General features: G+C 39.3%; 2 protein-coding genes across 2 annotated transcripts in view; one reads left to right on the forward strand and one right to left on the reverse strand.

Moving 5' to 3' along the window:
• The window catches only part of LOC114553116 (zinc finger protein 271), a 687,947-nt gene that overhangs the window by 328,238 nt on the left and 334,067 nt on the right, over window positions 1–25,642 (forward strand). The window lies entirely within an intron of this gene.
• On the reverse strand, window positions 890–25,397 carry LOC114552952 (NLR family CARD domain-containing protein 3-like). The gene is made up of 8 exons (XM_028574048.1): window positions 25,315–25,397; window positions 21,505–21,583; window positions 15,457–15,682; window positions 13,477–15,280; window positions 13,197–13,370; window positions 12,926–13,099; window positions 9,087–9,133; window positions 890–1,422 (listed from the first exon to the last, which is right to left on the reverse strand). Exons 1-8 carry the CDS (start codon window positions 25,395–25,397, stop codon window positions 890–892), a joined length of 3,120 nt encoding a protein of 1,039 aa, XP_028429849.1.

Here is a 25,642-nt window from a genome sequence, read left to right on the forward strand (position 1 = left end):
TAAGTTGTGGCTTAATGTTTGAACACGGAAGGAGATCACTTTTTGGCATCTTGTGTGTTGATTCAACTTTGACCCGCGAGACTCTCCGCCGGTTTCGGTTTCGGCACATTAGAGAAATATCTGCCGTTTCTATTCTTGTTACCAAATGTGGAGGAAGAACTCTGATGTGTTACTAAAAAGTAACAATACTACAGTGCAGAAATACTCTGTTACACTGTTACAAGTTGTAAATGTATTTTTATTAAGAAGATGAGAATGAGCAAACAAGACACATGTTCACATATTATTCATCAATAATCTACTTCAGGTTGAGACCAAATCAAACTGGAAAGAAAAGTGACAAAACTAAAATATAAAACAGAAATACAATCATAAAAGCAGAGCTATCTCACATTAATTTCAAACATTTGTTTTCCAAATTTTAAATATATTACAATTTGATTCAAAATATAAAGATGACTCACAAATCAATCTCAGTAAAGAGAGTCAACTGATGAATGAAATCATGATATGATCAAATGAACAAATGATCGTCCTCAAGATGAAACGTATAGATTTTATTAAAAGCATTTAGAAACATTAACTATATGATGATTGTTTATAGAAACATTTGTTTTCCAAATTTTAAATATATTACAACATGATTCAAAATATAAAGGACATAATAGTAACCTATAGCAGTTGATTATTTCTTAGATGTTACATATCATGAAGTGTTTTTAGTCCAACAGTTCAAATGTTGATAATCCCAGAGATGAAATCAGAAAATGTTTTTGTGTTTGAGTCTCAGATCTGCTTCCCAGTGCAGAGTGTGTGTGATGGTGAACAGACTGAACTTTGATTTCAGCAGCTGATCTCCAGTCAGTGTTTCTGTCCACAGGAGAGACTCTCAGTCCTGCAGAGGACACAGAGACACTGAGGCACCAGAGGAGACTGCACATCCAGGATAAAGAGGTTGAGTGAATGTGGTGTTGAAGGTGTGGAGGTGGATCAGTGAGTCAGAGGAGACTGTGTAGAAGGACAGAGTGCCAGCAGGCATGTCCACATACACTGCTACTCTACCAGAAGAGGAGGAGGAGATGCATGTTTTTCTCTTATTGTGCCAGACAGAGTAACCACGTTCATCAGAGCAGTGCAGTCTCCAGGAATGATCATTCTTTCCAAACACACAGTCTTCACTGGCACCTTTCCTTCGGATTCCTCTGTAACTCACTAATATATAAACCCCTCCTCTCCTCTCGACCTCCCAGTAACAGCGACCAGTCAGACCATTTCTACACAGCAGCTGAGGCCAGCAGTCAAATCTGTCTGGATGATCAGGATGTGACTGATAGTCCTCCACACGTGTCACCTTCCTGTTGTTGTCAGACAGTTTGAGGTATCTGTGTACTGTGTTTGTGTCCAGTTCCAGTTCACAGACATCTGATGGAGAGAACAAGACACAATACAGCTGCAGGTTATCATCTGATGATTTATTAACAACTTTACTGACAATAACTGAAAGAAAATCATTCAAACATTAATTTCATATCCAGCTGTTTAACAATCCAGTTCTAACAACATGAACAGTTAATGAACATAAGAGTCAACAATGTTCAGCTTCTTGTCCTTGTGTTGACCCGATGATGACAGCTGATGATCCAAATCTAGAAACATGAACTGAATAAAGTCTCACTAATAAAACTGTCACATCTTCTTCTACTGCAGCACAAAGCAGCTCTGAACCATCTGCTTTCTAAAACTGACATTAGCTGATGTTCACTTTATAGAAATACCAGTTAATATGTGAAAAATTAGTATTTATGGTATGTTTGCATTTTTGTTGTATATCTAATACCAGGTCTCCCATCAGGGAGGAACTGGAAGATAAATCTGCCTCAACTCACTTTATTCACCTTTTTTAAATTGTATCTTTATTGAGGCCAACAGGTTACAAAACTATGTAGGATTGTTTTTTGTTGTTGTTTTTTTTTTTTTACATATTTTCTCTTTTGTTATATGATTTACAGTATCCTGGTACAGTGGATAAGAAAGAGAAGGAAAAAAAATAGGCTTTTTTATTTTATTTTTTACATTTTTGTATATTTAGAACATAGGGGGGAGTTTCACTACACTTCTCTGAAAGAAAAGAAAGAAAGAAAAAAGGACATGCATACAGTATACATAGACAATTACAACAGACCAAAAATGCCTCAAACAAAATCTGATTTTAGGCCTATATGTTCAACATACCCATTCCATTTAGACCATATCCTAGACAAATTGTCAGTCTGGATTTTGAGGGAGTAGGCTAACTTTTCCATAATATAAACCAAATCCAACCATTCTCCAATAGGAGAGTCTTGTTTTAACCACCTTCTTGAGATTGTTTTTTTTGCTTGCAACCAAAAGGATAAGTAACATCTTTGTATCTCTGTAATCCCATGTGTCAAATGACATGTTTCCTAAATAGAAAGTGTTAAAGCTACATGGGATGTTGACTTTGAAGGTTGCTTCCAGGTGGAAGTGTATTTCTCGCCAGTATGCAGTTAGCACTGGGCAATCCCAGAAGACATGAAAGCGATTGACCTCATTTGTTCGACAGGCCCTCCAGCAGGCTGCGCTAGGTATTTGTGTTTGTTTTTGTATCGGTGTTATAAACAATCTGGACAAATTTTTCCAGCTATTTTCTCGCCATGTATTTGAACATATTGTTTCCCATTGCAGTATACATAAACTTTCCCATTCTTCTTCAGATATTGAAAGACTACCTTCCTTTTCCCATTTCTCTTTAATATATAGAGTTTTGTCAGGACTGGCTTGGTGTAACCCATGGTATAATTTAGATACAACCTTCTTGCATTATGGTGAATTGTTTGCTCCTTTGAACACTTCCAAAATACCTGTCTTTTGCCCTTCTAATGCACTAGCTATATTTTCCTGAAAGTAGTGTCTAACCTGGACAATTTTTTAAAATCTATTTATTCAGGGAAGGTTCACTGAGAGGCAACCTCTCTTTTGCAGGAACGCCCTGATCACATTCACACAGTTCCACATTCATACCTGGAAGCTGCCCGGTACAACCACAGTCTGATCTGATGGCCACTGAGCAGCTCCACTGGAGCGGACGGAGGTTAAGGACCTTGCTCAAGGGAACGTGTATGTATGAGGGAGGGACAAGCGCTGCTCTTTCACTTTCCCCACACAGATTTTTATCCTGTTGGTCTGGGGATTGAACCGACGACCTCCCGGTCATAACCTCGCTTCATTAACCTTTTTTTAACCACCATTGCTCTTAAGTGTTCCTTTACTTACTTCTTATAGATTCTACCCTGGAAGTAAGACTTAAGAATGGAATGAGGCTCCATCTCTTTATATCAGACTTAATGTTTGTGTTTAGCGGCCCATAATTCAAAGTGGACAGTTTTGAAATATCCTTTGGTAGATTAACAGCAAGGTATCATATATGGTCTGCCTCCAATCTAAGTTGGTACTTCCTTACCGAGGAACTAGGTGGATCATAATTAAAAGTAAGCACTTGCTTCTTTTAAACATTCAGTTTATATCCTGAGAGAGCACCATTTTTTGTAAAACAGTCATTAGCTTAGGGAATGTCGGAGTAGGCTGTGTTAGGTAGACTAAGACATCATCTGCAAATAATGCTAGTTTATGTTCCTCCAAATGTATATGTATCCCTATAATATCACAATTCTGTCAAATCCATTGACTCAGTGGTTCAATAAATAACGCAAAAAGCAGGGGAAAGACTGGACACCCGTATCTTGTTCCAAGTTCCAGGATGAATGCCTTCGAAAGGGCACAATTAACTTTAATCCTGGCAGGACTGTCATATAGGGCTTGGAATGTATCAATTATTGACTTAAAGCCAAATTTTGAGAAAAGACAACCTGACAGAGTCAAACGCCTTTTCTACATTTAGACTTATAAGCATTGCCTCTGTGTCTTTTTGAATGATATGATTAATAATGTGAAGGGTTCCTCTCAAGTTGTCTTGTGTTTGCCTTTGCCTTATAAAACCAGTCTGGTCTGTGTGAATTAATTTAGCTAGAATCTTCTATTCTATGTGCCAGTATTGATGTAAATAATTTATAGTCTACATTTAGTACGCTAATAGGGTTAAAACTACCACAATCAAGTTTGTCTTTCCCTTCCTTCCCTCCTTTCCAGGAGGGTGGGATTTTATTTTCCTTTAGGACCCAATTATATGCCTCCAGTAATCCTGGGCCTAACTGCTCTCACAGAGATTTGTACCATTCCACAGTAAAGCCATCTGGGCCTGGTGACTTATTTTGTTCTTCAGAAATAGAGGATAAATCAAGTGAGGCCAAAAATGAATCATTGTGGGGAGTATTGTCAATATGTTGCTGAGAATAGAGTGATTTGTAGAACCTTTCAAAGCTTTGTTGGATTTTTTCCAGTAAAATCTTCCCCGATTCTGGGTTTCATATATCTTAGAAATGGTATTGTCTGCTTGCTGCTTTCTTAGTTTGTATGCCAGAAACTTAATTGCCTTCCCTCCGACCTCATAGTATTGCGGTTTTAGAAATATATATTTCTTTTGAATTTCCTGTGTGCTCATATATTTCTTTTGTTTTTCCTGTGTGCTTATTTCTTCTATCTCGTTCCTTATCTCTTGTATTTCTTGTGTCATCCTTTCATCTAAAGTATCACTGTGAACCCTTTGTAAATGCTTTAATTGGGTCTCAAGCTCTTGTAGCTTTTGTCTTCTAAATTTTTTAATCAATGAGGTAGTGGCAATAATTTTACCCCTCATAACTGCTTTGAGTGTATCCCAGAGGATATCTGGTATCACTTCCCTGTTAACATTTTGGTCAAAGAATGTGTTTATTTCTGCTGTTAGATACTCATTGGTGTCTGGATTGTTCAATATATTTGAATTCAGTCTCATTGGGTAGACCTTTGTGCTCTGTTCAAGGACATAGATATAAATACAGGGCTATGGTCTGAAAGAGTGGTTGGGCCTATGTCACACCTTTCAATTTTGTGTAGGTCTCTACTAACAGTAAAAAAGTAATCTATTCTAGTTTATACTGTATGTGGCGAAGAGTAGTAATGGTGCGTTCTTTTTGTCTTGTAATCGCGAATAGTAGCTTGAGTGTGACGTCACATCCATGTCGAAAAACAAATAACCGCGGGTTGTTGCATTCTTTTTGTCACACAATAATACGAGTCGGAGAAAAGATGGATTTTTGTAACATTTTTAGTAACATTTAGGATTCTATTCACCCATTAATTGACATATTACACAAATATATTTCACAGTTTGATTCATGAAAATTCCGTTTTGATTAACGTTAGGCTACAGCTCATGTTTCTGCTCAAGACTCGGCTTAAAGCCATTGTTGTCATATAGCAACCGAGCGTCTCTAGCCAATTTCAGCTGCACAAGCTACAAAATAACTAATTAGGCGGTATTTAGCTCATAATAAGACTGTAGCAACATGCCTATAGGTAGCAGTATACAGCACTATGTTTAACTCCTAATAAGACTGTAGAGACATGCCTATAGGTAGCAGTATACAGCACTATGTTTAACTCCTAATAAGACTGTAGAGACATGTCTATAGGTAGCAGTATACAGCACTATGTTTAACTCCTAATAAGACTGTAGAGACATGCCTATAGGTAGCAGTATACAGCACTATGTTTAACTCCTAATAAGACTGTAGAGACATGCCTATAGGTAGCAGTATACAGCACTATGTTTAACTCCTAATAAGACTGTAGAGACATGCCTATAGGTAGCAGTATACAGTGCTATGTGTACAACTTCTTCATTTGGTTACAACAAAGACAAAAGTGCTTAAAATTGTAGAAAACCACAATGTTTACTACGTGTGATGCACGACGTAGCCATCTTTGAAAGTCAACTCGGGGTCCTCTGAGTTTAGACGACTTGACGAGTCGTATACGACCTCTGTGGCGTTCTTTTTGCAACTTCCGGTTCGTAACTCCGGAAAACGACTCGTAAATCGACTTCGGTGAACAAAAAGAACGCACCATAAGTATAATCTTGGCTAGTGGGATATAATTCTCTCCATATATCTACACTGCCCAATTCCTTCATCAAGGCAATCATCCTCCTAGTACAAGACAAGTTTTGTCTCTGACTAACCAGGTGAAACATCTAGTTTTGGGCTTAGATGTATGTTGAAGTCCCCATCAAAGATTACAACCCCTTGTGCTTTTGTTGCTATCAAATCAAATATTTTTCTAAAAAACGTCCATCCACTGCCTGGAGGTGTGTAAACATTAAGGACACTTACAATGGTCCCTTCTAGTTTATTTACTGTATTATCATCACATATCTGCCTTCTGTATCAGTAAAGTCTGACATGTGCTCATTTTGCTAGCAATATAGTTACTCCTCTTTTATGTCCAGATTTATCAGATGATGAAAATACATCTTTGATAGCCATTCTGTTTAGTTTGGCATGTTCAGTGGCATTGAGATGAGTTTCTTGGAAATAGGCTATTTGGACCTTTTTTTTTTATTCTTGTCTCCTTCCTGGTAGTTCACTTTTAGCAGGGCAGGGAACAACGTTTGAAACCTGATGTCTCAATCCTTAAGAGCTTTTCTAACTTCTGCATATTCTTTTCACCTTTGCAGAATACGTGGCGGGTAATCATTGTCAACTTTAATTTGATTTTCTTGTAACATCAAGCCCTTCTTTTGCCATGCATTGCAAAGTATTAATTATCTCTTTGGTTCGGAAGCTGGTGAATTTGAGAATGATGGATGTTGGCTGTGCATGTGGCGGTGGCTTAGGTCCTAGTGAGCGATGGGCTCTCTCAATTTGTAGAGTTGCTGTATCAGCGATGTTAAGATTATCCCCCAGCAATTGTTCTACAAACTCAACCACCAATGCACTGTCCTTTTCGGCCCCTTCTGGAATCCCATATAAGTGGATGTTTTCTCGGTTAATTTGGCTTCCATTTGAGCCTGGAGTTTTAGCATGTTCAATGCTAAAACGTAGAACACCCTTTACATTTTGAAATCTTTCTTCTGCCTTTTCGATTCAGTCTTTGGCCTCCTCCAGTCTAGTGTTGTTTTTTTGTTATTTCTCCTTTGATTTCTCCTAGTTAAGATTTATTGTCCTGTCGAAAATCTCTTAATTCTTGAAGGATTAAACCTAGATTAGCCGTGGGCTTGCTGTCAGGGCTAGTCACGTTAGCATCTCCACTTTGCGTCCCTGTTTGCCTTGGGTTTTTGATTTATTTGCTGTCTTTTTTACCCCTAGCTGACATCTTTGCCCCTCTTAATCAATATTTTAAATTCGATTACACAATTAGAAGTTTAGGGGGCATGGAAAATGTTCAAATACTCGGGAGCTGTTCCTCTATGCTGCCATTGTGTCCGTGTCTCAGCCGGAAGTCCCCAACTTTATTTACCTTTTAAACATCTTTGTGACATCAGTTTTGTCAATGCTTATTTATCAAAAACATCCAGAGAAGAAAACTGAAGGCTACTTGAACACAACAATTTGAGTGAATAAAAAATAAAGAAACAAAGTTAGCTTTCTGTTAGCTCGACTGTTGATTAATGTATTTATGTATTTATTAGTTCTGTTGGATCAACGTGTTCAGTTTGTTCTGTTTGTGGATTTTAAATTAATTAATTAAATCCTAACATCTTTCCACCCACAAAAACAGAAACTTATCTCATAAGAGAAATTTATCTACGTACTTCAGGCATGAAAATCAAAAAATCGTTTGTTTTATTAATAAATTAAAATAAATTACACCATGTACACAGTATGATGAAAGTATGCCATAACGTTGTTGAATATCGCAATAACAATATTATTACGATGAATAAACAGATGTTAAAGTGTTCTCAGTTCTGCATTTTAAATTCAACAATTTGCTCGTTGGCCAACATTCTTGTATTGAACCAATTGAACATTAAGTTGAACATAAAAGGCAGTTACATTTTAAAGTGTTAAAGTTTTCTACTGATCTTTTCTTCCAACTATCTAAAAAAATCTCTGAGTGTCTTTCGCGGTGTGCTTATTGCGGCATTTCATATTGAGATGAGGATAAAAAAACGTATATTAACCGCTGTGGCTACTGCCTTGTATAAGAAGGGACTCCGACGCCGGACCTGAGTGCCACACAGACGATTGCCTGGTGAACCTTGCCTGCAGCGTTTTCATCAATCCAGCTTCTCTACTCAGCTCTTTTCGTCTTAGTTAAGAAACAGGGGGTGATCTGGCGATTCTCGGCAGTGGGAGTGTCACTGAAACAGCCCATTTGTGTAACATCCTGTTGTGTTCTTAAACCCCAAACAAAGCACAAGTAGAATTTATATTTCACAGTTACTGTTTTCCGTCAGAACGTTATAGATCTCAACGTTTCCGACTGCTCTTGAACGCAGCTTTATTTCACAGGAGAGAGAAAAAGAAAAGAGACGAGCGAGTGCTTTGTTGTTGAAGTGAAACAGTTTAGTGCTTGTGTTTCGTTTTTTATTTTACTTTTAAAGGGTAACTTACCATTGTAAAATTTAGGTCAACTCCCAAAGTTTCATATTTAAGTTAAAAAATGTATTGGTAGCAATCATTTTCTCTTGATGTGATTTGGCATGTGTTTAGAGTTTTATTTGAGACTGTATATGCAGTAAAGATGTTTATGTATAACATAAAGTGATATCTTAAAAAATCTCAATCTCAAAAATATCAAAATATTTGAATACAACACAGAAAGAGAAACCAGAATAGTAAAATACATTTCTCTGCTCTATATGTACATTTTAACTGGCTATCTTGAACATTTCATTTTACTACGGTTTACATTTAAGATACATGACATTTGTTTCTGAAGAAATACCGATATAGCTCAAAGTTTGTTAAGTAGTTCCACAGTGGAGGCCCCACACTATTGTTTCTTGATTATTTCTTTATAGTTACGTATGCTTATAATAATAATATTCACTGGTAAAGGGAGATTTAGCCAATTCACCATAATAAAATAACCTCATCTTATATTTTACTTCCAGTGCCAGGAAGGGGTTAAACTAGTGTACCACTCAGCTGAGTTCTCTAAGAGCAAACTTAAAACACACTCACACTTCCTCACACCAGGTCTCAGTCTCTGCGGTCCACCATGTTCCACCCTGCAGAGAGAAACAAAGTCACAATCAACTTCATACTCCAGGGCTGTGGATAATTGCAAGGTTTAACCATCATAGTGTGAAATGAGACGAAGAGAGACTACGTTGACTCTGCAGCTTGTTCAAATCAAACTCAGGGCATTGCTGCTAAAGCTGTCACGGTGTGGTTACACTTAAGCCGCCTACACATGATACGCGATTTGCTCTCTGCCCACCGCTAGCTAGGGCGCAGAGCAAAGCAAAGAGAGCAAAGCTAAGGTAAACGTCATCAAGGGTGGCAAGGGAGCTATTTCCCGTTACTAGGTAATGACATGCCATTATCTCATTGGTTACGACTTCAAAAGGTCAGCGTCAACTAGGTCAAAGATGAAATAATTTGTGCAGCGCTAAATGACAAATCCGAGCGGTGCGCGACGCCAGGGGTAGTGCAGTGCATAGTGCAGTGCATAATTGAGCACTAACGCCCTCCCCGTAGCAAATCAATGGAACGGCTGGCACAGAGCGGTTTTGCCGCCTATCATGTGTAGGCGGCTTTACTCTGAGACATGCACCACAGCATTTTCCATGCCCTGGTGACCAGAGGTGGGTAGTAACGAGTTAAATTTACTCCGTTACATTTACTTGAGTATGTTTTTGAAAAAACTATACTTCTAGGAGTAGTTTTAAATCACTGTACTTTTTACTTTTACTTGAGTAGATTTGTGAAGAAGAAACTGTATTCTTACTCCGCTACATTAGGCTACAATGAGCTTGTTACTTTTCTTTTTACCTCTTTGGTATTCTACGCGTCATTGTTTTTATCCCCCCGCGTTCGCCTCAGTTTAATGTTTTATTTTAACAGAGAGAGAGACTTCCACTAAAGCCTCTACCACGTGGCTGTGTTTCACCAATCAAACGTAGTTGTGCAGTCTCGTCACCATACTCAAATTCAACGGCGGGACGGGTTAGTTTACAGTCGCAGCAAAACAAAAATGAGAATGTCAAAATCAACCCTCGGCAGAGGCCAGATCAACATGTCCTGGATTTATTGAATGTCAGAATCAACCATTGGCAATGCAGACACAGACGAGGAGGAACAGCCCAGAGGCCAGATCAACATGACCTGGATTTCTTTCAGTTACCCAGCTTCACCTAACCTAACAACCACGGTCCCGTAAGCTCTGTCATGACGGTGGTTAACAACTAGTTCAATCAACCCAGGGTTTCCCAATCCAGCTGCGCGTGTTCACATAAAAGAGGCAATGTTTGCACAACATGACCAATAGCCACATATTTTACATAAGAAGAGCAAACTATAATTCTACATAAATATGAAGAACACAGACACGGTTTTACTCCTAAAACAGGAGGACAGCTGGCAAAAAAAAAAATAGCCGACGCTGTAGATGCGCACAACTCTTATCAATATCACTTCCCCATCAGTCAGGCACAAGATCTGACCATAATTACACTTGTGCTTTCCATAAGCTGCTGTTGCTTTAGCCTTTTATTTCAGTTGCAACCCTGGCAGAGGTAGCGATCGTGAGAGCAAATAAAAAATATAAAAAACATAATTCAAACCGCTGTGCGCATTACACACGGCAAATATACCCATCAGGGAATGATAACGGGGCTGTCGGTCTCTAAATGTTTTTTTGTAGGAGCGCACCCCTCTCACTCTCTCTCTCTCTCTCTCTCTCTCTCTATCCGCGCGCTGAGCTCTGCCCGATCTTCTAAGAACGGTGACGCCGTTATAAATCGAGTATTGATTGGTCAGTAGGCGGAGCTTTTACACCAGTTGATCTCTGATCTCCAACTTAACCTGCTCCCGACTAGGTTAGGCGTCCAGCATGAGTTACCACGGCGATTGAACCCAATAACAAGTGATCCACCTTTGTGATTGAAAGCATGTTTACCTTAGTAAAAGTGCCAAAATACATTACCTTGTTCTAGTTCTGCCTTCAGAGCCTGGTAAAAAAAGTATAAAGGTTTGAAAATTTGTGTTACTTGTGCTTATTTATTTTTTATGTATTATTATTTGATTGATTTTATTTTTTAAGTACTTGAATTTACCTGGATTATTTTAATTTAAACTATTTTGTAATTAATTAATTTATTTAAATGTATTTAATTGATTGGATGAACTAATTTGCCTAAATATGATTATTTTGTATTTTTTCTGTCTTATTGAATGCTTGTGTTAAAAAATAAATCAGACGTTACTCAACAGTTACTCAGTACTTGAGTAGTTTTTTCACCAAGTGCTTTTTTTACTCTTACTCAAGTAATTATTTGGATGACTACTTTTTACTTTTACTTAAGTCATATTTTTCTGAAGTAACAGTACTTTTACTTGAGTAAAATGTTTGGCTACTCTACCCACCTCTGCTGGTGACAGACTGACAGGCTAGAAGTTAGCAGGGGTTTTATTTAGTTTGGTGTGTTAAATTGTCTAAATAAATGACATGTAAATTGGATAAATAGGTTTGGCTTATTTTTCCAACTTAATTAAATTATTTTGTTAGAGAAAAGTAAGATACCCAAAAACGTCCCGTTTGGTACTGGTACCGAATTTCAGCTACAAAAAGCTGACAAAAGCTGACTAGGAAAAGTGAGTACTCAGCTTGAATGCATGTTGCATAAAAGTGATAATTACGTTGATTAAATCTTATTTTCTTAATGCCAATCGAATCGTTCCGGACCTCTGACCTTGAGAACCCCCTGTAATACACCTTCACTTAGATCCTTCATTAAACATGAACCAGAGTTTCTCAATTAGTGACAAAACACCATGTTCGTCCATCCATACCTGAGAGTGTCCAGTCTCCAGTTTGGATCCTCCAGTAAAGTAGAAAGCAGCTTCACTCCTGAGTCTCCTGGATGATTGTAGCTCAGGTCCAGCACTCTCAGATGGGAGGGGTTGGAGCTCAGAGCTGAGGCCAGGTAAGTACAGCCTTCCTCTGAGATCATACAGCCTGAGAGACTACACACACACAGACACACACACACACTCAAAGTTGGTCATGACAATTCAGGTATGACCTGGGCCACAACCCAGGAGCAATACATAACAATTACCTTGAGTGCTAGAAATGGGTGGGGCTCTTCAGTCCAGCTGTACACAACAAGAACTAATGTTGTGTAACAACTTTAAATTTTCATTGTCCAGTAGAGAGAGAGAGAGAGACAAATAAACCTTATTTTATAATTGTTTTGCAGTGATTACATTCTAAAGAACAAAGAAATAAACATCAGATGATTTTGTGGAGACTGATTTCTCCCCTCTGCATATGTATTGCAGCAGCTGGATAAGGAAGTAGATTTACGCCAGCATCGGTTTTTGACTGAGAATGCATCAAATCGCTCCATTCTGCTGTTGCTTCTAATGCTATTCCTCCGTTCTGACTTACTGTGCATTGTGTAGGAAGGTGCAAAGGTAAGCTGAAAAGAGTAACGGAAGCTAAAAAGAGAACACAAGAGTAGCCAAGCTGTTGCCAGACAACACTGACTGGCTTTTAGTCGTTGCAGAGAGTTTAGCGAAATAAAAATGGGCAGGACAGTGAGCTGGCCTTCTTGTTGTTGGACTATTAAGTAATATTAGCTGGCTTGCTACTTCTTGTGTTGTTGCACCTTTGGCTCTGTTAGCATAGTTGGTGACTCGTTCGATTTTGATTACAAGTAATGCAATCATAACAAATGCACGTGTAGAGGTATCAATATAGTAGAAGTAAATTACTGTGAAACTATAGGGAGACAAATCAGAAAAAAATGTTGCTTTAACTTGCATTGTTACTCAGGTTCTAACTGAACACCAACCAGAGAGTTTGCAGTCTGCAGAGTGGACTCTTCAATCCAGGAGACACGAGCTTGGCTCCTGAATCCTGCAGGTCGTTGTTACTCAGGTCCAGCTCTCTCAGACTAGAGGACTGAGAGCTGAGAACTGAGGACAGAGCTTGACAGCTTCTCTCTGAAAGGTCACAGCCACTCAGTCTGAAAGATATTCAATAAAAAGTCAATCCAATAATTAAAATAGGAAGAAAATAACAACTTAGAGGTTCATCATTTTTTTAAAGAGCTGAGCACCAACCTGAGAGTTTCCAGTCTGCAGTGTGGACTCTCCAATCCAGAGGATAGATGCTTCACTCCTGAATCCTGCAGCTCGTTGTTACTCAGGTCCAGCTCTCTCACACTAGAGGACTGGGAGCAGAGAATTGAGGACAGAGCTTCACAGCTTCTCTCTGACAGGTTACAGCCACTCAATCTGAAGAGGAATCAGCAACACATAAGAACACAGCTACAAACAAACAAAAACAATTTCTAATTAAAGAAAAACTGCATTTAATCTGGATAGTTCTGTGTACACATACAGAGCTTTGTTGGAGGCTTTAACCACTGGTAGCAGCCTCAGAAGAGCCTCCTCTGAAGCAGAGTATTTCTTCAGGTCAAACATGTACAGATCTTTTTCTGATGACAGTAAGATGAAGACCAGAGCTGACCACTGAGCAGGAGACAGTTCATCCGTGGAGAGACTTCCTGAACTCAGGGACTGTTGGATCTGCTCCACTAGAGAACGATCATCCAGTTCATTCAGACAGTGGAACAGATTGATGCTTCTCTCTGAAGACAGATTCTCACTGATTTTCTTCTTGATGTACTTGACTGTTTCCTGATAGGTCTGTGAGCTACTTCCTGCGGATGTCATCAGACCTTGTAGGTGTTTCTGATTGGTCTGCCGTGAAAGACCCAGGAGGAAGCGGAGGAACAGGTCCAGGTGTCCATTTGGACTCTTTAAGGCCTTGTCCACAGCACTCTGATGGAGATGTTTTACTTTAGGTTTGACTGTGAAGACTTTAGACAGCCAGGAGGTTGATTGTTCTTTTGACAGCAGATTGACTCCAGAGTTGATGAATGTCAGATGGACATGAAGAGCAGCCAGAAACTCCTGAACACTCAGATGGATGAAACAGAACACATTGTCCTGGTACAGTCCACTCTCCTCTTTAAAGATCTGTGTGAACACTTCTGAGTACACTGAGGCTGCTCTGATATCGATGCCACACTCTGTCAGGTCTGATTCATAGAATATCAGATTGCCTTTCTGCAGCTGCTCAAAAGCCAGTTTTCCCAGAGACTCAATCATCTTCCTGCTCTCTGGACTCCAGTGTGGATCTATCTCAGATTTTCCATGAAATTTTACGCTCTTCAGTTTGGACTGACCCACCAGGAAGTGGATGTACATCTCAGTCAGGGTCTTGGGCAGCTCTCCTTCCACCCTGGTTTTCAATATCTGATCCAGAACTGTAGCAGTAATCCAGCAGAAGGCTGGGATGTGGCACATGGTGTGGAGGCTTTGTGATGTCTTGATGTGGGAGATGATTCTGCTTGCCTGCTTCTTGTCTCTGTATCTTTTACTGAAGTACTCCTCTTTCTGTGGGTCAGTGAACCCTCTGATCTCTGTCACCATGTCAACACACTCAGCAGGGATCTGATTGGCTGCTGCAGGTCGTGTGGTTATCCAGAGGCGAGCAGAGGGAAGCAGTTTCCCCCTGATGAGGTTTGTCAGCAGCACACACACTGAGGTGGACTCTGTAACATCAGTCAGGACCTCAGCGTTGTGGAAGTCCAGAGGAAGTCGACACTCATCCAGACCGTCAAAGATGAACACAACCTGGAACTCTTCAAACCTGCAGTTTCCTGCTTCTTTGGTTTCACTAAAGAAGTGATCAACAAGTTCCACCAAGCTGTACTTTTTCTCTTTCAGCACATTCAGCTCTCTGAAAGTGAATGGAAATATTAACTGGATGTCCTGGTTGGCTTTGCCTTCAGTCCAGTCTAGAGTGAACTTCTGTGTTAAGACTGTTTTCCCGATGCCAGCCACTCCCTTTGTCATCACTATTCTGATTGGTTCATCTCTTCCAGGTGCTGCTTTAAACATGTTTTCTTGTCTGATTATTGTATCTGGTCTGTCTGGTTTCCTGGATGCTATTTCAATCTGTCTGACCTCATGTTCTTCATTCACCTCTGCAGCCCCTTCATCTGTGATATAGATTGCCGTGTAAATCATATTCAGAAGGGTTGGGTTTCCTGCTTTTGCAGTCCCCTCAAACACACACTGGAACTTCTTCTCCAGGTTGGACTTGAATTTAGGGCAGCATACTGCAACACGGGTTTCTGAAATTAAATCAGAGAATGTCAACATTTAAGGCTGTATCAGTTTTAAGAAAAACAGCCCTTGATTGGATGCAAATGTCTGCAGTTTAGTTACAGCATAGTTTGGAAATATACACTTCTCACATTTGCCTCCATTTCCTCTTTCCATCATGATAAATCTGTTAAAAACCTCTTACTGCTCTGCAGACGGTCAGCCAGCTCCTTCTGATTCATTCTCCTCAGGAAGTACAGTGTGATCTTCAGAAATGTATCTCTGCTGCACCTCCTCTGCTCTTCATCCTCACTGTCCAACACATCATACTCCCTCTGACTCTCTAAGCATTCTTGGTAATCTGGAGTCAGAACCTTCCGAAACTTCTTCAGCTTGTTCTTTTCAAAAGTGACGATGCTTTCCTCCAACAGCTGGAACAGAATGATAAACTGAACCTTTAGTTTAAAGAACTCAACATGTGATTCATCTATCAGTCTGAAGGCCTGCTGGTTTGAAAAGAGCAGCATGGAGACTATTGGGATCTGAATGGTAGTTTGCCTTGAGTGCCGATCTTAACTGGAGGTAGAAGAAAAAAGAGGAACATGGTACATTGAATGCGTTTTGTAAGTCGGAGAAGGGTAACAAGCCAACCTCGCTAAAAATGTTTTCTAGACAATGAAGTCCCCTTTGTTCCCATTGTGGGGCTGTTGTTGGCCTCCCACCAATCAGTAGTGCTGTATTATTGAATAATGGGGGAAAAGCATGCCAGTTACAAGCTATATGGCAATATGTTTGTTAAAGACATTAGCAAAGAGAACGTCATGGAGTCACCAAGGCTCTGTCATAGCATCTTCTAAGGTACGCCAGCAAACAGACACATCTGAGTTAAACCAAGTAAGGAGGGGCCTCAACACAACATTACATTACATGTCATTTAGCTGACGCTTTTATCCAAAGCGACACAAAGGACCAGAAGTAATGTCTAAAGGCCTGCTGGTTTGAAAAGAGCAGCATGGAGACTATTGGGATCTGAATGGTAGTTTATCATTTAATCTGTTGTTAATAATTTAAACTTTCTTTCAATATGTACACACTGTAAATATGGAGTCCAGGTCTGTTTGCTGCTGCGGGGCAGACTGCCCACCGAGGCCCTCTGAGCTCTCCTGGTGAACTCTGTAGAGAAAACATCAAGTGTAAGAACATTTAATGATCTGCGCACAGTCCCGACCTGGCTTCTTGTGGACATTACAGAGCTACTGAATACTCTGAATCTTCAGCTCCAAGGGAAGGACCAGGTAATCAGCCAGTTTTATGATCAAGTCAGAGCCTTCAAGCAAAAACTCTTGTTGCTCAACAGACATCCCTCAACAGGTGAGGCCTAATTGCAATTCAAATTACATAATAAAATGGGCTCGTTATTAAGCATAATGTTATTGTGTGCAGTGTTTGGGGTAAACAGATACAAAATATAGATTACCGTAATTTATAGTTTTCTGAGTAACTAATTAAAGTAAGGTCTAATGTACATTTAACCTACTTAATGAAATGGAACACCACGATTTCTTCTTGCATCTTATACTGTTCTTTTTGCCTTTTTTTGTCTTTGTCTCTACATTTAGGGAATTTGGCACCTTTTACCAGCCTTAAAGAAGTGGGGTTGATGGAAGAACACATCCTCATGTACACAGAAATCCTCAGCAATCTTGTGCTTGAGTTTGAGAGATAGCTGCGCCCCCTGATTTGCATATAAGAACTTGAAATAAATAGAGAGTGAAATAAATAAATGTGGCATTAGGAAAATAAAAGTCTCTTGAAATAAATACATGTGGCATTAGGAAAATAAAAGTCTCTTGAAATAAATAAATGTGGACTAATGAAATAAAAGTACCATGAAATAATTAAATTTATTTAATTATTTATGTATTTATTGCCTCATTTATTTATTTCATGATAAAGGGCTGTTAATTATTTTCATGTGGTTCATTTTCACCGGGGTGAGATATGTTCTAGAGAAATGAAAAAAAGGGGCAACCTTGGCGGGAGGATCTAGAAACTGGAAATAAAGAGGAGTTAGTGTTCTCAAGGCATAAAAATGGCCACTCAAGCCAAGCCAAAAGCTTTCATTGCATCAAGCGAAAGAAGTGACAATGGAGTCTTACTGTCCTCCACCGCATCAACAATGTGGAGAAGGCATCTTGTCACGTGTGCCCCGCTCTTATTGTGTTTTCTGCTTGTTTTCCTGGACTTCCTGTTTTATTTTGTAATCCCTTGTTTGTCTTCATTTACTTCCCTTGTCTTCCTGCCTTTATTTGTTTCCCGCCTTTTTTGATTACCTGTCTCCGCCCTAATGTGTTTCACCTGTTTGTTTTCAGCTTCCCCAGTCCCCATGCATAAATACCCACCATTCCCACTTCCCTGTGCCAGATTGTTGTTGTACCTTGTGTCTCACTCTCCAGCGTTATTCCCAGTGTTCAATTGTTCCGGTGTTTATCAGACCTTTTGTTTGTTTTTTGACCACCTCTACTGCCTGCCAATTTTGTACCTTTGCCTGGATTGTTCTCTGGACAATAAACTACGTACCTTTACTCCCTGCTCTGAGTTGTGCTTTTGAGTCCGCCTTTGTACCCTGACACATCTAACATTATCTGCTGCTGGTCTCGTTTTTATGAATCCTGTTTGGTCAGAGTTCACTAATTTTGAAATATGAGGCTCCAAACGACAGGCTAGGAGCTTTGCAAAGATATTGATATTAATATAACACAGCACGTATTTGAGCTTTAGAGAGCTGAAAGGCTGACAAGTCATTCAGAATCAAAACGCTGACAGTAACGGGTACAGTAACATTAATCAAGGTGGAAATTTTGGATGCAATATTGTTCCAGAACTGGCAAACAGGAGAGCATTCCCAGAACATGTGAAGAAAAGTAACCTGGGCTTTTAGTGGGCAGAAAGTGCATAAAGAGCTGTTAATTATTTTCATGTGGTGCATTTTCACCAGGGTGAGATATGTTCTATGAATGAAATTGTAGAGAATCTGCTGATGGTCTGGATTGCTTGATACTTCTGCAATGTTAGACCATACGTCATGCCAGTCTAGATCGATACTCAGGCCTGGGCAATCGCCAACCTTGCCAAAGATTTCTTTTAGACAATGAACTCCCCTTTGTTCCCATTGTGGGGCTGTTACAGACACGCCCTTGCTTACACACACAAACACATGTACATGCCCTTCCGACACTCAAATAGTCTTTGACTGCACAGATCGGATGTTAGTGCAACTTAGCTCAACTCCACGCCAACCTAGGCGCTGCATTATAAATTTTATACATTACTCCTGCAATGTATGCTTAAGTTTCAACTCAATGGCTTCCCTCGCCATCTTGAACTCTTATGTGGTGTAGCCACCTGCGTAGTTACATTGCCCGCCCACCCACACCCACACCCACACACAGCACACACACACACACACACACACACACAGTTGTAGTGGAGTATGAAAAAAGGGTTATTGTTTATTCAATTGGTGTTGCTGAAGTTAAATAAATTGTATTACACTTTAAAGAGCAGTTGTCTGGTTGTGCAGGTCAGTGCTCGTATTCACTCCTTCAATGTTCACTTAATAAATATGAGATTCATTCATTAAGTTATTTAATAGCTGCATCCTTAAGAGACTGCATCCAGAGTTCAGTTATGGTCCCTGGGTTTAGGATGGTGCCCTGATGATTATTTATTCAATCTGATAAAGAGATCAAGATATACATTTTCATAACTTTACTAATATTGATAAAATACCATTGATAATATCTAATAACTGAACCAGTGCTTCCTAAAAACACAAAGCAATAATCAGCAGGTTAATCAATAATGAAAATAATCATTGCAGCATCATATAAAACTGATCAAAAAAGCAAAATGTAGTTTAGACCTGAACGCATCAGAAAGAAAAATCTCATCATATATTATAGTACAACAAACACAGGCTCATTTGTTGGTACTTTTACTGCAGTACAGAATATTATGGTAATTCTGTAATGCAGTAAAAGTATAAACAACTCACTGTCAAAGTACAAATGAGTTTCTGATCAAATGTACCACGGCCAAGTTCAACTTCAAGGTCAAGCGCCCTTGTTGTCCCAACATCTTCTCTAAAAACAGACAAACCAGTAAACATATATAAGGAGAATATTATAAAAGATTTCTATAAAAGAAAAGAATAACAATACTGCAGAAATGACAATGACAAAATATCTGACGTTGACAAAACATAAAAATGACTTATATTACAGAAAAGATTAGCTAAGAATAGTTTTCAAGAAATGGAGATCTACCATCCAGTGAAAGTGCCAGTGTTGATGTAAAGAAAATTATCAGAACATCACTTAGTGAAACCCTGTTATTCTCTCTGAAATACTTTCATAGAAGAAATGTCAGACTTTAAAAAAACAACCAATTCTGTGTCGTCAGCATAATTAAAAGAAGTGTGGACTGAAGAAGAAGCTTGACAATTGTGGGTGTATAATGTGTATGCAGCTGTCATGAACTGGCGGCACGCCACATCCGGCCCGCCAAAGCTTTTAGTCTGGCCCGCAGAATAATTATGAATTCACAAAATGTAAAGAGGAAAAGCTGCGTTCTGTTATTTATCATTTCAAGCATTTAGAGCAAAAACCAGCCCCCTGTATTTACATCTCTATTCACATGCCGGGATTCTGTACACCGATGCCCGAGCTCCACACACACAGCTGAGCCGAGATGTGTGTGCGTTAAAACACACACACGGCTGAGCCGAGATGTGTGTGCGTTAAAACACACACACAGCTGAGCCGAGATGTGTGTGCCTTAAAACACACACACAGCTGAGCCGAGATGTGTGTGCCTTAAAACACGCAGCACCTGACTGGGAACGATACAGAGAGGATTACCAACGGCTGCTGGGGCAGATGAACTCACGCTGTCTCTTTTCTGTAAATAGGCTACAGTTAAACCTTCGTGAGTAAAAAGTAAATACTTAGACCAGCATAAACATGTAGAAAGTGATATTTCAATCTGCTCTGTCTGCTCAGTTCACTCTTGTTCACTGTGCTGTTTTGCGCAAACAGCTCTACTCTGCAAATAGCGAATTTTTACAAACAAGCAAAAACAAAAGCTGTCGGTTTTTAGTCTAACTGTTTATCTTAGTTTGCCGGGAATCTTGACAGTTCTTGTAAACTTAACTACTGGCTGAACAAACCAAACTCTCCATTGGTAAGTCTAAGGCTATATTAAAACCAAAACAGATGCATGTGGCTACTTAATATGCACATGAATGACACGATCGTTATGTTCACCCTCTTCATTCTTGATTATGATGATGCCGGTTGTATTATTTTGCAACAGCATCTTTCATTTCAAATTAGGCATACATGATGAGTGCATAGCCTGCTTATCCGTCCATTCATCATTAAAGCTGGGCTTTTCCACGCCAACTTTTCTTCAGCCTCTTTGACAGTGAAATGTTTATCTGACACTGCATACTACAATGTTTCCATAATCACAGACTTTAACCATCAGTCCTCAGTGAACTGTCTCCTAGTCTGAAATATTTTTCTAGTTAAAGAGCCAGTTATCATTATGGAGTTTCCATGTTTGTAGGCATTTGCTCACACTAATACATGTAAAAAATAGCATTAATTCAATAAGAAAGTAAAATTTTTGAACAAGAATAGGCATATGAGGTATAAATTCATTTTATTTTATTTATTTGAAAGTCCGGCCCCCAGAATGTCTGTTAAGAAAAATTTGGGCCCTTGGAAAAATTTAGTTGATGACCCCTGGTGTATAGGATAGGCGACAGAACAGACCCTTGTGGTGCCCCTGTGTTTATAGTTTTTGAGGATGATATACATACGTTAAATCTGACCTGCTGACTACGGTCCATCAAGAAATCATAGATCCATAAAATCAATTGGGGATTTACTCCCAAATGCACCAATTTTCTCACCAGCAGGTGGGGTTGGATTGTATTAAAAGTGCTGCTGAAGTCAATGAATACAATCTTGACCAGGCTCTTAGCATGCTCCAGTTGTTGAAAGCTGTCTGACCAGTTTGGACTCTCCCTGTTTTTCACTGATGTGAACTCAGATAACATTCTGCTGTTGTTTAGAAGTGACCTGAAGTCTCTTCAGGTCACTTTACAGACACTTTCCTCCTTCATGTGTCGAGGAAACACTGGGAAACACTTTTTACTGCTTGTTTTTGTCCAACATTTACTTACCCCCTTGATCTTCAGAGGAGTCCTGCAGTTGGCTGGAAGATAAAGGCTCCTTCTCTTTGCTCCAGGTCTTTCTTCTTCTCTATAGCCAGGTGCATAAACACACTAATAGTTGTTTTTGTTTACAACAAATGCAGGAGACAATGGGCCTCATTCACCAACCGTTCTTACGAAGAAATGTGTTCTTAAACCCTTCTTACGCACTTTTTTAGAAGATTCTGGCATTCACTAATGTTTTCTTAACTTGGATTTGTTCTTAGCTAAGAACAAAATCTACGAACACTGAAAAGCAATCTTACGCACATTTGAGTGATGACAATTTGCTCCAAATGATTGCTTACTGCATTTTATTTAATTCTACAGTCGTTTACAATGATAGTATTGTACTGTAATGTATTTCTGATCATTTGTTGATAATTGATGATTCACCAGTGAAGTTTGGTTGCCGTAGATACTGTATACATGGGGCACCGCTGATCCAAGCCGGCTCCGGTGCTCCAGAGCCCGGGCGCAGCGCCGCTGACCCTCGGTAATACAGCCTCCGGTAAAAGTGAAAATGAAAACGTTTGTTTTTATTATTCCCGTTTTTAAATCATAGTTGCTATATCTATTTCTCTCCACAGCGTCGTTTACTCCTCCGCCAGGCTGCGTAAGACGCGTTCATATCTTATTTATTTGGCTGGACCTCTTCACATCTCCCCATTTGCGCTGCTTCACACACTTTATTTGCTTACTTGCATGGTTAAAGAAAATGAAATACATCCATGAATAAAACCAACCGCATTCCGATTCTAACAACATATTTCCGTTTCATGGTTAGGATAGGAACTTTTCTTAAAAGCCGGGCCTTGTTTGTGGTAGTGGACACCTTCTACTTTTACTGAAGTAAATATGTCTCTGGTTATTTGTACTTTTATTTAAGTACTGAGATTCAGTACTTCCTCCACCGCGGCTCCGACAAGCTGTCTCCCAGGAGGTGCACAGGAAGTGTCATGTCCTTATGTGGGAATTTTCGGGGCGTTTTCTTATGCTAATTAGGAACAACTGGCACGCGCTTTCAGTTACGAAGACGTGGGACTCATCAATCCTAAGAACACAGATGCGAACAATTCTGTTGTTTAACAACAAGTCATTAATCCAATGTAGACTATTCTTAGGGACTTTTTTAAGAACATATTTAAGAGAAAACTTAGGAAGATATTGGTGAATGAGACCCATTATTTATAAAAAGGAAACACGGCCGCTGTAATGAAACAGCGAGAGAAAGCGAGGCAGATGATCACGGACCGACTGAATGTGTAAGCAGCCTAAAAATATACATTTACTGACCACTGCTCTGAACAGGTGCGAACAAATCTGCTGTTTAAGAACACGTCATGAATCCGGCGTAAACTTTTCTTAGAAACCTTCTTAAGAACATATTTGAGAGAAAACTTAGGAAGATATTGGTGAATAAGGCCCAATGTTTTTATTCAAGCACGTCTTCAAAGACACATTAAATGCATCCTTCAAAAGCCCTTTTTCACGCCTAAAATTATCAGCTCTTGTTTACAGATTTACACAACTCTTTCTCACACACAGACACGCAAGCACACACAGACACGGCTCTATAAAACATAAATGGCAAATGTAAGGTGCACTTTTTTCACCACTAAAATTATTAGCGCTTGTTTACAGATTTACACAAACTCTCTCTCTCTCTCTCACACACACACACACACACACACACACACACACACACACACACACACACACACACACACACACACACACACACACACACCTCCATAATATAACTGGAAAAAATACAAAGGATTTCATGCATCGGCCTACAAGGGCAAAATAGTTGAATCTGGTGAAATACTGTAAAAGGCAGTGAGATAAAAACATGTGGTTATAATGGAAGTCAATGGGGCATTTTTGTCCACAAAAGGTGTCCAGAGGGAGTATCTGGAAATACATAAAAAAACTAATGCAATCAAATTAATTTTGATGCTTATCCTTGACATATCCATGCCTCTAATCACCACCAAAGCCCCTTCTACATATTTTTTTTTTATAAATAATGACATACTTCAAATACATAAACTGGCATTTAAAGGGTAGAAATCCGGAAAATGATTGAATGTCTGGTGGTCATGATTAAGTTAGAAGTTGTTTAAATGATTTATGAAAAAAAACAGAAAAAAATATTGATATATGATGATTTAATAACAGTTTTTGTGTGCGTGGACATTTTTGCCTCAAAAGGTGTCCAGAGGGTACAAAATGAATCATTTAAGTATAAAAGACATGTAAGAGTAAAAAACACTGGATTTAAATTTGACTAAAAGGAAAGGTTCCTACAAAATGTCATGCCATAAGCAGTAACACAGCAAAAATTATCACAAAATGAAAAAAGAAACTTTACAAAAATGGCCGAGGAGGGCATGAGGGTTAAACAGGTGAGTTATATAAACAGTTATTATGAAGTGTGAAATTAGCTTCATAGTTCAAAACCGTTTTTTGTACCAGGCTGTAAAAATGTTTATTTCTGATGTAAAGTTTGGATCTATGGGCAATGACGCAAGGAACTGTTCAGTGACACACATAACATAGTTTTTAGTATCTTACTGAGATAATAATAATCACTCAAATAAAACATAACCAACAACATACAACATAACCTGACACAAGCTAGCATTAGCTCAATTCAGTATCAGGACAGTCACTTGACGCTCCAAAAGCGTCCGTGTCAGAGAGATGACCCTAACGTTACATAAACTACATTACCCAGAGGGCACTATGTGTTTACCTCAGATCTTGATGAATCACGTACAGGCAAGCAGTCGGCCCACCCTATCAGAAGTTAGCTTCTCCACGGACACTAGTTCGAAAAAGCTGTCAGCATGACTGTAAAAAAATTGTATTTGAAAAAGCAAAACATTATTATTGCCAAATTCCAAGTACATTTTTGGTGGCCCAAATGTTAATATTTTTCACCCCCTTCCCCTTCTTGCCTCTGGCTCTTTGCACTGGATATGCAAAAGAGCTGTTCACTGACCAGAGGATAAATGTGACGATACTAAGCTTACAGCAGGGCTACTCAACTACACTGTTCTGGGGGACACGCTTTCAGAAGCCTAATACACAGTGAGGAGAAACAATAAAGAATGCAGACATCACCGGCACGATGACGTCATTCACGTCCAAATGAAGTAGCCATGCGGGGGGCGGTTTGTCTCCGGCAGCAGCTAAGTTTCCAAAGATTAGTAGCAAACTAATAAACAGTTAGACTACAAACTGACAGCTTTCGTTTTAACTTGTGTAAAACATGGCTGTTAGCAGAGTAGCATGCTACAGGCTAGTTGTGTAAAACAGCGCGGTGGACGAGAGTAGCAGACGTTAGCTAGCTACCTTGTGTCGGGTTCGCTCCGTGGAATGGAGGAGTAGACTGGATGTTTTCTACAGAGATGATGTAGTAGCTTGTTTGCAATTTAAAATGATCCCAAACTTTTCTCTCGCCTGTCTCTTCTCTTAGACCCTCGCTATTTTCGTCTTCCTTCCTGCGCTAGTAATAATCCTCCGTGCGGAAACACAGTGAGCCGTACAACCTTAATTACATTGATTTAACGAAGCTTTGAGGCAAAGACTTTTGCTTCGAGGATTTTTTGTAATCAAATTATTCAAGAAATCGTTTCAGCCCTATTTGGCAATGAATGTGTCAGCACAATAGATTACAATTTATTTAATGTAACTTCCTCACTAAATGCATCCCCACACTGCCAACTAATCCTTTACTTCTGGTTCTATTTCTGAAAGCCTGTGCCTCACAAAGGCACCAAAAGAGCTGATGACCCCCATGTTCCTGGGCTCCTGATGAGCTGATGAACAACCCCATAGATCCCTTTTGCCATCCCTTTTGCCACTCTGTAAATATGAACACCTCTTAAATATTATTAATAAATAATTGTGTTTTTTCATGCCAGAAATATATGCTACTTTCAAATATCAAATAATCAAATCATTTAACTTAATATTCTACTGTTTCTTTAGAATAGCCAATTTGGTTAATATCACAGCAGAATATAGACTGAATTCACTGCCATCTCGGCAGCTACTCTATAATTTTGTCTGGCATAAACCCTGTTCCCCCTGTCTC

The sequence above is a fragment of the Perca flavescens genome, chromosome 3, assembly GCF_004354835.1.
Source record: "Perca flavescens isolate YP-PL-M2 chromosome 3, PFLA_1.0, whole genome shotgun sequence".
In the NCBI taxonomy this organism is placed as follows: Eukaryota; Metazoa; Chordata; class Actinopteri; order Perciformes; family Percidae; genus Perca; species Perca flavescens.

Coding starts and splice junctions, on each gene's coding strand:
- LOC114552952 (XM_028574048.1), bottom strand. CDS start 25,397: ATGGCAAAAGGGATCTATGGGGTTGTTCATCAGCTCATCAGGAGCCCA. Junction 15,281..15,456: donor GGCTGACCGTCTGCAGAGCA/GTAAGAGGTTTT, acceptor ATTTAATTTCAG/AAACCCGTGTTGCAGTATGC. Junction 13,371..13,476: donor AAAGCCTCCAACAAAGCTCT/GTATGTGTACAC, acceptor ATTCCTCTTCAG/ATTGAGTGGCTGTAACCTGT.